Source organism: Raphanus sativus, chromosome 9 (genome assembly GCF_000801105.2).
Source record: "Raphanus sativus cultivar WK10039 chromosome 9, ASM80110v3, whole genome shotgun sequence".
NCBI lineage: Eukaryota > Viridiplantae > Streptophyta > Magnoliopsida > Brassicales > Brassicaceae > Raphanus > Raphanus sativus.
In genome coordinates, this window is record NC_079519.1 from 3882600 (window position 1) to 3895869 (window position 13270).

The 13270-nt window shown below is 40.3% G+C and overlaps 1 protein-coding gene across 2 annotated transcripts; it reads right to left on the reverse strand.

Moving 5' to 3' along the window:
* Positions 1 to 834: 834 nt before the first annotated feature.
* LOC130499804 (uncharacterized) lies at positions 835 to 8213 on the reverse strand. Of its 2 annotated transcripts, none has more exons than XM_056994224.1 (11): positions 8053 to 8213; positions 7852 to 7934; positions 7218 to 7405; positions 6152 to 6887; positions 5507 to 5694; positions 4397 to 5207; positions 3131 to 4292; positions 2150 to 3039; positions 1816 to 2071; positions 1397 to 1739; positions 835 to 1326 (listed from the first exon to the last, which is right to left on the reverse strand). In XM_056994224.1, exons 1-11 carry the CDS (start codon positions 8130 to 8132, stop codon positions 1186 to 1188), a joined length of 4878 nt encoding a protein of 1625 aa, XP_056850204.1. In that variant the 5' UTR covers positions 8133 to 8213; the 3' UTR covers positions 835 to 1185. The 2 variants fall into 2 exon arrangements, with proteins under 2 accessions (XP_056850204.1, XP_056850203.1); XM_056994223.1 differs by having other exon boundaries at positions 2150 to 3042.
* Between the last annotated feature and the right edge of the window lie 5057 nt (positions 8214 to 13270).

Sequence of the window (13270 nt, forward strand, 5' to 3'; positions counted from 1 at the left end):
TTTACCTTACAATCACAAGAGTTTGAGCAGCAATCATCTCAGTGTAAGTAAAGCCAAGCGTGCTTTGTAATGATGCGAGCAAGGGTCCTGTAATGATTATTTGTCCACTTCATCATCGATGCAATGATGGGAGGAGTAAAAGAGAAGGCTCTAGTGAGGACAAGAATCAAGAAGTTAGCTGGGGAGCTGAGAGAAAGGAAACCTGAATAAAGGAGGGAGATGAGGAAGTGGTGGAGAATCTAGCAGAAAAATTTGGTTGTTTGAGCATCCGAGAATGATAACGATGGAGAGAAGAAGAACACTTGAACATCCCCGAGACATAAGGTCAGAACAGTTTGGTAGGCACCACAATTTAGTCTCGTCGGAGACTAAATGACTGTTGGCACAGTGGAAAAAGAACAAATGTCTAATCCTAGTGAAGATTGAAGAAGTTACTGTAACTTGATCTATAAGGCTGGGAGGTTGGAGAATGTTGTTGGATGGTATCACTCCCACCCGGGATACGGATGCTGGCTCTCTGGTATTGACGTTGACGTTTCTACGTAGAGGCTTAACCAACAGTATCAAGAACCATTTCTAGCTGTTGTTATTGATCCCACAAGGACTGTTCTGTTTCAGCGGGTAAGGTTGAGGAGATTGGAGCATTCACAAGGGTATAAGCCTCCAGATGAGCCTGTTTATGAGTATCAGACTATTCCTCTTAATAAGACTGCAAACAGGTTACATATATACACACTTGAGTTTTCTCATTGGAAAGCAGTATTCTTATGTCTGACTTTTTGATTTTCTGGCAGTACAACTATTCATTGGATATAACATACTCCAAGTCATCTCTTGATAGTCACCTTCTGGGTCTCCTGTGGAACAAGTACTGGGTGAACACTCTTTCTCCTTCCCCATTGCTGGGTAATGGAGACTATGTTGCTGGACAAATATCAGAGACTTGGGTAAATATGGCCTAGAACAGAACACGATAACAAGTCTGCTACTGAAAAGTTTTTTTTTGCTTAAATCTTAGAAAAACTCAGGTCTAATAATGTTATCTTAAATAAGATGAAAGCAATGCAAAATAACAAAGATCTGAGCATACTCAGAAGACTTGTTCAATAACAGACAAACTTGGAGCTAGGCTTGTTTGTGCTCTCTCCCCCCCACCAATTCCTCCACATGTTCATCCGCTTTTCCTTAAGCTTTTTCAAAGAAGGTTTGGAAATCTTCATGCTTACTGAAGAGATTCCTGGTGATCATATGAACTTCCATCAGCAAGCATGGGAATTTTCTTGCAAAATATTCCCCCACTTTCGTTCGGCTGCCTCCAACGATGGCCTAACACAACACAGACATTCATATTAGGTTTTGTAAAATGCTTTTGATATGTAGGTTGTAGAAGACAAACCTTGACATCGCCAGGAAATTTCTCTTCTTTTACGTGTACAAGAGTATTACGCACGAACCGTACCAAATCAATCAAATGTCGACGGTTGTAGCGAGGACCGTTTTCCTCTGCTTCTTTCTCGTCCATGAAAGATACTAATTTCTCATCTAGTACCTCATCCCATTCATATTTTATACCCTTGAAAACCTCTTTTTCGCTCTTATTCACCAACATTATTAAGCTTGCGTACTCCTTACTTTGGGTTTTCATTGTCCGAAAGCTTTCACTAGCTCGCTCTAAAAGAAGGTTCCTCTTATCTTGCGTCCAAAAGAACGGATGAGCAAGAGCTTCTTTTGCAGTCGGACTGCAAATAGTTAAACACTTGTGAGACAAAAGTTTAACTCAGTACTGGATAATAAGAAAAGGGAAGATGACACTACCGGAGCTCGTAGTTGAAATTAGCCAGCGCCTTCCAAAGATAATAAGCTTCTTGTGGTAGAAGTTTAAGTTGGTAAACAGTAGTCTGGTCCATCGTTCTTGTCTTGAAATCTGCTTCATCTTTGTACAAAGGTCTACGCGCTAGCATGTATACCATAGTGAGACCAAGTGCGTAAACATCGTCTTCAATCCCTTGATAGGTTGTCTTCGACGACTTACGAGGAGTTTGCTCTGGGTCTGGCCAAATCCCTGTTACACCTGAAAGTTTACAGAGAGAATAACACTTATTTGTTGTCAAATTCTTACATTAAATGTGTTGATAAAAAAAAAACTTACTCATGGATTTGTTAGTGCGATGCCTGCTCAAGCTAAGATCACCGATCTTTGCAGCTACATGATCACCATTATCCTTAGATACTATAAGGACGGTCTCGGGGTTCAGATTGCCATGGATATAACACATATCGTGCATATCCGCAACACCCTGAACCAAATCTCTGATGAGAGATACGAGGAGACTTGTTGGATACCCCGTTCCTTCTTCCCACAGCTTATTCTTGCTCTTAAACTCCTTTAGAAAAGAGATCTGCTTGTCAGCTAGAGATTCTCTGGCCACTGCTACTTCACTTGAACAAAATCTAATCAGGTCTCCTATGCTGCACTCCCATTTTTCAAAACACATGTACATGTAAGTAATGTCGCTTTCCCGCCCATAGAATCGGAGTATGTACTCGGTGTCACATGCATAATGGTTAGCCATCTCCATAAAAGCACTGGAAGCAACATCTGAACCCTCATCACGATCATCATCTTTTAGATGCTTCCTATTAACGGACACAATACGAGCATCATATTTACCCTCAAAGACTTGAATCCCGTCACTGTATGTAACATGTGAATCTAGCTCAACACCCAACTTGCCAATTTTCAAATTAGTCTTTTCTACTGGTTTTGGCACATCTTGAGTTCCTGAGAGAGCAGTCTCATCATCTTCAGCAGGATCATTCATATCCTTGTCATCTTCACCAGGATCATTCATATCCATATCCTTTGGATCCTTGTTCTCTGGGTTCATTGTCTTCTTGTTCTTCTTCTTTTTATTTTGCTTCTTCTTTGCATTCTTTGCATCCTTCATTTTCTTGCACCAAATGAGACCTTTAGCAGCGACACGTAAACAAACTCCAGAGAGAACACCCATTAAAAACACCCAGTAGTCTCGTTTTTCACTGCTAAGAAAAACAAAAACATACATATAAAGAGCTGCTTATAAACATTCATTCAATTTATTTTTTTTTTAAAAGAGGATAGAACACATACCGATTGTTAGTCTCTCGGGTATCATCTCCGTTGCAAAGAGAAAACGACATGAAGAGAGTGTAATAGATGATGCATCGAGGGAGTATGTGTCGGATCAGAGAAAAACACCTCCAATGGTCTAATGATGTCCCCACTACCTTCTCCCCAAAGTTCTCGTTATGCTTCTTCAATAACTCTAGAACTAAGCTCCTAAGCAGATAAACAAGCTTTATATTCTCCTCTGCGTTGATCGTAGCAAAACCGGTTTGATCAGGTTTCAGTTCCTTGTCATAAGTTTCGTCAGTTGAGCTTTCTATGCTCTGCTTCTTCTTGCACTTGCACGGCATGAAAACACTTTGATTCTTTCCGCTGAAGCCACGTTCCAACTGCTCAAGGTTGTCTGTGAAGTGAGCATCTAAAAGTCTATGAATCTTTCTTTGTTTCACAGACCTCTTCCTGAAGATAGAGTACAGCTTCTCATCACAGCGAACTTTCTTCTTCTTTCTATGATCAAGCAGGTTTTCCTGACGAATGTATTTGTTGATAATAGACTCCACGCTACGTTCTGACATGGCATGTCTGGTATCTTCCCCTATTGATGTTAGGAAATCAATAAGGGACTTTGAACACCATCTGATAAGCACTGTATTCTTGTTTTTCTCCACCGTTTTACAATCTTCTGCATCATCATCAACTGTGTCCTTCAGCTTGGCGACTTGCTTCTGTGACTTTGAAGTGTGTGCAGCATTGAGTGAAGAAGATCTGCGGACATCTTTGTGCCTTAACTTGGTAACTTTCCTTTGTGAACTTTTGGCACCAAGGACATCCTCTTGTTGTTTTGCTAAGTTCGGTTGTGTGCCAAATACATTGTGATCATGTTTTGTGATATCTCCAGAAACGTTACAGGCCTCTCCTCCTGATTTCCCTTCTCCACAACAGCTCTCAGCCGAGCATGCGCAAGTCTCACACGTACTGACATCAGAGGTACATGACGGCTTTGTCTCCTCCTCTCGGACTTTTGTTGCTACATTTGTAGAGCTTAGTGTCTCGGTTATCCATATTCTCTCTTCTTTGCCCTCCATTCCCGTGTAAGGTGCAAAAGCCTCAAAGACACATGTTAGGTCACGGATTCGTTGCTTCGCTATCTTACTTTGTACCTTCTTCCTCTTTGCTGCTGGGGTCCCTATGTCAAAAATGGGCACATCCGAGAAACATTGTTTAAAAACCGATACAACACTTGCCAAATACATACATACATACATACATGACCAAAATCCTTGAGCTTACCTGGTCTGGGGTAAAACTGAGGTTTCACTTCCTTCTCACAAGTCTTGGTTGCCCAGATTTGAGGTTTCACTTCCTTCTCATAAGTTTTCTCATGTGACCTTTCTATTCTCTGCTTCTTCTTCCACGGCTGGGAAACCCTTTCACTCATTCCAATGAAGCCACGGTCCGAACGTGTGTTACATTCTAACGGCTCAAGGTTGTCTTTGAAGTGAGCATCTAAAAGTCTATGAATCTTTCTTTGTTTCACAGACCCCTTCCCGAAGATAGAATACAGCTTCTCATCCCAACGAACTTTCTTCTTCTTTATCTGAGGTATGTATTTGAGGATAACAGACTCCACGTTGTGCTGTGACATTGCACGTCTTGTATCTTCCCCTATTGATGTCAGGAAGTCAATGAGCGGCTTTGAACACCATCTGATAAACACCGTGTTCTTGTTTTTGCCCACCGGTTTATAATCTTCTGCATCATCATCAACTGTGTGCTTCAGCTTGGCGACTTGCTTCTGTGACTTTGAAGTGTATGCATCGTTGAGTGGAGATCTGGGAGCATCTTTGTGGTCAGACAGCGAATGCTTGCGATCAACTGTGTGCTTCAGCTTGGCGACTTGATTCCGTGACTTTGAAGTGTGTGCAGAATCATTGAGTGAAGATCTGGGAGCATATTTGTGCCTTAACTTGGTAACTTTCCTTTGTGAACTTTTGGCGCGAAGGACATCTTCAAAAGTGATGTCTTCTTGCTTTTTTGCTATCTCCCAACATTCGAGAAACAGGCACTCAAATGTAACTGTATCTGTCAGGTCGAGCTTATCCTGCAAACCAGTAGAGTAAGGTTGAGCAGAGAAGAATAACACTTCAAGTGTCATGAAAAAAGTAGTTAAACATTTGTGTAATCACACTTTTTTTTAAAGGAAAAAATGACTATATATAACAAGTTTTAACATATGCTAATCCTTGCGGATATATATTTCATTCCATTCAAGACATCAGATTCATCTATCATTTCCTAAACACATTAAGTTATCAAAACTTCAAGATAAATAGAGGCTTAGGCGTCAAAATCAGGGTTAAAATGAAATAATTTTGATATATATAATGGTTAGAAACATACCCCAGCAGTATCATACTTTTGAATCTCTTCCAAAACAACCACATACTCCTGGCACTGGTTGCATAACCCTTTATTCGGTTTGAGGTGAACAAACTCAGCATGGGTAACACACCCTTCACATACGGAATGTGGGCAACAAAGACAGAGCAGCTTAGGTCTCTTCCCACACAAGTAGCAACTGTGCCATTCTGAAAATTAACAAATTCACAATCAAAACAATAATCCCTCCATAAAGCAAAGCATTACAAATACAGTAATATATACGGACGTTGTCAAATTTGTGTTTGTAAACCCTTAACAGACCCAAAAACACCTAACAAGGTAAGACATTATTAGTTTTCGAAGATTATAGACTTAATTCAATCACCTTTGGCTAAAGAGACAGACAAAAGAAAATGACCCAAAGGTTGTTACTTTGAGTTAGAAATGGCTCTCTGCTAGCATAAAGAAAGAAACTTATACGCAATGATTTTTTTTTTAAAGAAGAAGAAGCTTGAAAAAAAACAAAAAGAAACTTATATGTCTCTCATATCCCGACATAAAAACCATTAAACTAATCAAGAAGAGACATGTGACGGAAGCTCAAAGATGCGTGCCAATTACAAAATAATTAGGAATGAAGGTAAAAAGATTAGCAACTTTTACCGCAGATATAAGAATCATCGCTCTCTTCTGCTGCGTTATTATAATTGTCAACACAAGAGGCATAAGGTTTCACTTCCTTCTCATGCGACCTTTCTATTCTCTGCTTCTTCTTGCACGGCTGGGAAACCCTTTCAGTCTTTCCACGGTCCGAACGTGTGATACATTCCAACTCCTCAGTGTTGTCTTTGAAGTGAGCATCTAAAAGTCTATGAATCTTTCTTTGTTTCACAGACCTCTTCCCGAAGATAGAATACAGCTTCTCATCGCAACGAACTTTCTTCTTCTTTCTATGATCAAGCAGGTTTTCCTGACGAATGTATTTGTTGATAATAGACTCCACGCTACGTTCTGACATCGCATCTCTGGTATCTTCCCCTATTGATGTTAGGAAATCAATGAGGGGCTTTGAACCCCATCTGATAAACACCATGTTCTTGTTTTTGCCCACCGTTTTATAATCTTCCGCATCATCAACTTTGTGGTCAGATAGTGGATACTTACGACCAACTGCGTGGTTCAGCTTGGCGACTCGATTATGTGACTTTGAAGTGTGTGCTGCATCATTGAGTGAAGAAGATCTGGGAGCATCTTTGTGCTTTAACTTGGTAACTTTCCTTTGTGAACTTTTGGCGCAAAGGACATCTTCAAAAGTGATATCTTCTTGCTTTTTTGCTATCTCCCAACACTCGAGAAACAGGCACTCAAATGTATTCGTATCTGTCAGGTCGAGTTTATCCTGCAAATTAACCAGCAGAGTAAGGTTAAGCAGAGAAGAATAACACTTCAAAAATGTCATGAAAAAAAGTATCAGGTGTAGACATAAAGTAGTTAACATTTGTGTTATCGCTTTTATTTAAAGAAAAAATGACTATAAATAACAAGTTTTAACATATGCTACATTTCATTCCATTCAAGACATCAGATTCATCTATCATTCCCTAAAACACATTAAGTAACTGCAACAGACGGGCTATCAAAACTTTCAATACAAGAAGAGGCTTAGTATCAAAAAATCAGGGGTTAAAATGAAATAATTTTGATATATATATAATGGTTAGAAACATACCCCAGCAGCATCATACTTTTGAATCTCTTCCAAAACAACCACATACTCCTGGCACTGATTGCATAACCCTCTATTCGGTTTGAGGTGAATAAACTCAGCATGGTTAACACAGCCTTCACATACAGAACGTGGGCAACAAAGACAGAGCAGCTTCGGTCTCTTCCCACACAAGTAGCAACTGTGCCATTCTGCAATTAACAAAATTCACAATCAAACACTAATCCCTCCATAGAGCAAGTATGACAAATACAGTAATCTATACGAACAGTTGTCAAATTTGTGTTTGTAAACTCTTAACAGACCCAAGAACACCTAACAAGGTAAGACATTATTAGTTTACGAAGATTATAGACTCGATTCAATTACCTTTGGCTAAAGAGACAGACAAAAAAAAAAATGACCCAAAAGGTTGTTACTTTGAGTTAGGAATGGCTCTCTGCTAGCATAAAGAAAGAAACTTATACGTATAATGGATTTTTAGAGGCTATCGAGGGGTGGGGTATACATCACACGGTCTTAGAGTGCAACTCTGATGCATTTTCAATAGCTGACTGGACCTCTACCTAATGGTTCCCTTAGGGCTTCTCTATATCTATCTAGCTCTCATGAAGGTAAAAAGATTAGCAATTTTTACCGCAGATATAGGAATCGTCACTCTCTTCTGCTGAGTTATTATAATTGTCAACACAAGAGGCATGATAAGCTTTCGGACAGTCCCTGAAACGAAAGCACAGTGAGGTTGAGTTAGATGCATACATTTAAATTAGACGTGACAACAATGTTCACATTTATTACGGAAAATTTTTGATTTTTAAGATTATCAAGAGAGACTGACTTGTAGTCACAGAGCATTAAGCTACCACCGTCTTTGCAGACGAAGCACCAGTCTTCCCACAATTTCTCCTTCTTCGCCATCTATTGCCGTCGTTCACTCTCGAGTCGCTACTTGGCGACCTAGCGACGACCGGGAAGCGAAAAATGTCACCTTTTTTTTATTTACTTGTCGTATTTGTTTAATCAATTACCAAGCGTCCAACGTTAGAAGTCGAAACGCGACTTCTGGTTTGCTTTCTCTATTATATCCTTGTCACGAATCTGGGGACACGCACAACTTCAAAGGGTAATATCGTAAAATGAAATACCTTTTTTTAGCAAGTTCTAACGTATTATTTTCATGTGATCCTATTACAAGGAATTTGTTTCTTCTTTATATCCGTTTGGGAAATGTAGCGGTTGCGTTTTATTAACATTTTTGCCATAAATTATTACACAACAAAACAAAACGACACGAAGTAGAAATGAAAACGACAGTGTTGAGAAATTAGCAAAGAAGATCAAGACTAAGTTTGAGACTAAGCTAGGAAAGTAACTGATGACGAGGCACAACTCACGTGACTTATTGGGATTGAAGGACCACAAGACTAGCTGTTGAGGTTCAGTCTGTTAAAGCATATTTTGTCGGCTTCTCTGCAGGAAGTTAACGTTATGCGTCTTTAATGGGTCGTACGGATAGAGCATAGCCAGCTGGAGCATCCGAAGCGCATTAGGTCAAGTGTGAGTGAGTATATATATGTGTTTTAATTCAGAGAGATAGATAAGAGCAGAAAGAGAGCATTTATCAAAGTGTAAGCTTGTAAGTGTTTTTTTGAGTTTGTAAGCTACGTTCAAACCGAGACAGATACTGCAAAGGCCTTGAGGTTTAAATACACTTGTAAACTATGATCTAGTGGATTCTAGGAGACAGTTCCCGGCCCAGACTAACACCCTCGTTAACGGATGTAACTGGGTTAACAATCGCTTGAGTCTTGCTTTGTTTTCTTCTTCTTCACTCTGTTTTATTACTCTGTTCTCGAACTCTACTTTATAAATTCTGCTTCTTCATCGTAAGCGAGTAAAGTTGGAGTCTTGGTGAGTGTGTGTTGCAACAGGAAGGCTAAAGGAGACACCTTTAGGTGGGAGTTTCTTCACATATTGGTATTAGAGCTCAGGTTCTGAGTTTTGGTCTCTGTACGAGATCATGTTGTCACCAAGAATCGAGATCGAGAAGTTCGATGGCCATGGAGATTACATGTTATGGAAAGACAAACTCTTGGCACATATGGATCTTCAAGGGTTGAGCAAAGCCTTAGAAGAGTCTGATAAAGTCAAGGAGAAGGTTCGAGATCCAGATGAAACACCGGAAGAGAAGAAGGTAGCTGAAGAAAAGGAAGAAGCTTTAGCTGAGAAAATCAAAAAGGCCAGAAGTACCATCATCCTGAGCGTCATTAACAGAGTTCTGAGGAAGACAAGAAAGGAAGAAATCGCTGCAGGGATGCTTAAAGCGTTAGACATGTTGTATCTCGCCAAAGCTCTCCCAAATCATTTTTATCTTAAGTAGAAGCTCTATGGGTTCAAGATGTCTGACAGTCTATCCATTGAAAGCAACATTGGTGAATTTCTACATCTTATAACAGATCTTGAGAACATTGATGTTCAAGTACCCGACGAAGACCAAGCGATATTGCTTCTCATGTCTCTACCAAGACAGTTTGATCAACTGAGAGACACGTTGAGATACAGCACAGGGAGAACGACACTCACTCTGGATGAAGTAGTTGCTGCAATATACGCAAAGGAGCTTGAAAATGGTTCAAACTCAAAGGGGTCTAAAGGTGAAGCAGAAAGTCTATATGCTAAAGATAAAGGGGAATAGCGTGGAAGGTCAGACAATCGAGACAGAAACTCAAGGTCCAAGTGTTGGTCGTGTGGTGAAGAAGGACACTTCAAGGGATCTTGTCCAAACAAAGGCAAGTCCCAAAACAAACCAAAACACCAAGGGAGCGACAACAGAGGAGAGGCTGCAATGGTGAAAGGTAACAAGAACGAAGCTGCAGGTTTATATGTTCTGGAGGCTCTTTATTCAACAGACATAAATCTTGAGAATGAATGGGTTTTAGACACATGTTGCAGTTATCATATGACGTACAAGGAGTGGTTTGAAACTCTAAGGGACGTCAGTGGAGGGCCAGTACGCATGGGGAACAAGACAACTTCAAAGGTCAGAGGTATATGAACTGTAAGGATCAAAAACGAAGACGGCTCAGTGTTTATGTTAATTGAAGTCAGATACATTCCAGAGATGGATCGGAATCTGCTGTTAGTGGGAACAATGGAAGAGCTTGGATACAGTTTTGAATCAAAAGAAGGCATCTTGAGTATCCATAAAGATAACAAAATTGTCTTAAAGGGAAAGAGACATGACAAACTGTATCTGCTACAAGGAAAACCTGAAGTTTGTCAGTCATATGCTGCTGAGAAGAAGGATGATGACACTATCTTGTGGCATCGGAGGCTAGGACACATGAGCCAGAAAAATCTCAGTTTATTGGTAAAGAAGCGACTACTGGATAGGAAGAAGGTTTCAGTGTTTGATATGTGTGAAGACTGCGTGTATGGGAAAGCAAAAAGGGTCAGTTTCTCAGTTGCAACTCATGATACTAAAGATAAGCTTGATTATGCCCACTCAGACTTGTGGGGAGCACTAGGTGTTCCATTCTCTCTTGGAAAGTGCCAGTACTTCATCTCTTTTATAGATGACTTCACGAGGAAGACATGGGTTTATTTCTTGAAACATAAGGATGAAGCATTTAACACTTTTGTAGAGTGGTGCAACATGATTGAGAACCAAGCGGATAAAAAGCTGAAATTACTAAGAACCAACAACGGTCTTGAGTTTTGCAACACAAGATTTGATAACTTCTGCAAGGAGAAAGGCATTGTAAGGCACATGACTTGTGCTTACACTCCCCAGCAAAACGGAGTAGCTGAAAGGATGAACCGCACTATTCTAGAGAAAGTCAAAAGCATGTTAAGTGACTCAGGCTTACCTAGAATGTTTTGGGCAGAAGCTACACAGACTGCAGTTACACTGATCAATAAGACACCCTCTTCCGCAATCAAGTTTGAAATTCCAGACAAGAAGTGGACTGGAAGAGCACCAGTATACAGCTATTTGAGAAGAGTCGGCTGTGTCTGTTTTATTCATACAAGTGATGGGAAACTTAGTCCAAGGGCCAAGAAAGCAGTCCTACTGGGTTATCCTCCAGGAGTAAAAGGTTACAAAGTCTGGTTACTAGAAGAGAAGAAGTGTCAGATAAGCAGAAACGTAATCTTCCAAGAGAATATTGTCTATAAAGATGTCATTCAGAGAGGGAAACAAAAGGAAGGAGAACATTATGAGTCTGCAGAAGCAACATTTGACATAGATCTCGGAGAAGCAGGTGATATCAGTTCAGGTGGAGATATACAGAGTGATACAGAGGTCGCAGAACAGGGTCAGCAGGATGTTGAAAATCAAGAAAATGATGAACATAATGTGGAGAATGATCACGACTCAGAACATGATCATGATTAGGAAGATGAGACCAGCGACTCACCTGAGAGCTATCACCTAGTCAGAGACAGAGAACGCAGAAAAGTTAGAGCCACTAGGAGGTTTGACATTGAAGGTTATTACAATGAAGACACTGATGATGAAGAAGATTGTTTTGATGCTGATTCCCTGATCACCACAGTGGATGGTGACTTCAAAGAACCAACCAGTTACCAAGAAGCTAGAGAGGATAAAGACTGGAAATTCTGGAGTGGAGGTATGGATGAAGAGATGGAATCTCACAAAACAAACCACACATGGGATGTAGTTGACATACCGAAGGGACAACGCGTGATTGGTTGTAAGTGGGTGTACAAGAGGAAGAGTGGAATTCCAGGAGTTGAAAGACCAAGACACAAATCACGCCTTGTTGCAAAAGGTTATGCTCAAAGAGAGGGAATAGACTACACAGAGATCTTCTCACCAGTAGTAAGACACGTATCTATAAGGATTCTTCTTACTATTGTTGTTGAGGAAGATCTAGAACTGGAGCAGCTTGATGTAAAAACAGCTTTCCTACACGGAGAGTTAGATGAAAATATCTACATGGAGATACCTGAAGGTTATGAAGGTCAGTTCAAGAAAGGTCAAGTCTGCTTACTGAGGAAAACTTTATACGGTTTAAAACAGGCACCAAGAAGATGGAATCAGAAGTTTGATGGGTTCATGGCTGAACTTAACTTTGTAAGAAGTTACATAGACAGTTGTGTGTACGTCAAGACATGTGAAGATGGCGCGAAAGTCTATCTACTGATTTATGTCGACGAGATGTTGGTGGCTGCAAAGGACAAGAAGTTAGTTCTGGAGTTGAAGAAGCAACTCAGTATGAAGTTTGAGATGAAGGATCTCGGCCCTGCCAAGAAAATTCTTGGGATTGAGATCAGGAGAGACAGAGCAAATGGGAAGCTATGGCTATCACATGAAGGTTACATGGAGAAAGTCTTAGAGACTTACAAGATGGAGCAATCCAAAGATGTTGTGACACCATTGGGTGCCCATATGAAGTTTCGCTCTGCTACAAAGGAACAGCTGCAAAAGGATGAAGAGTACATGAGAACAGTTCCATATGCAAATGCAGTTGGAAGCTTGATGTACTCCATGATCTGTACAAGACCAGACTTGGCATATCCTGTGGGTATTATCAGTAGATTCATGGGAAATCCTATCAAAGATCATTGGTTAGGAGTTAAATGGATCTTGAGGTACGTCAGAGGCTCTATGAAGATAAAACTCTGTTACAGGAAAGGATCTGATTTTGTGTTAAAAGGTTACTGCGATTCAGACTATGCAGCTGATCGTGATAAGAGAAGGTCAATCAGTGGAGTAGTATTTACTCTTGGTGGAAACACCATCAGTTGGAGATCAAGGCTACAGAAAGTGGTGACTCTTTCCACTACTGAAGCGGAATACTTGGCGATGAATGATGCATGAAAAGAAGCTATGTGGCTTAAAGGTCTGCTAATGGATTTTGGATATGAACAGAAGTGTGTGGAGATCTTCTGTGACTCTCAGAGTGCGATTGCTCTATCCAAAAACAACGTGTATCATGAAAAAACAAAACACGTTGATACCAAGTATCACAAGATCAGAGAGATCATTGAGAAGGGTTTCTTGAAGGTGACGAAGATATCTACACTGATCA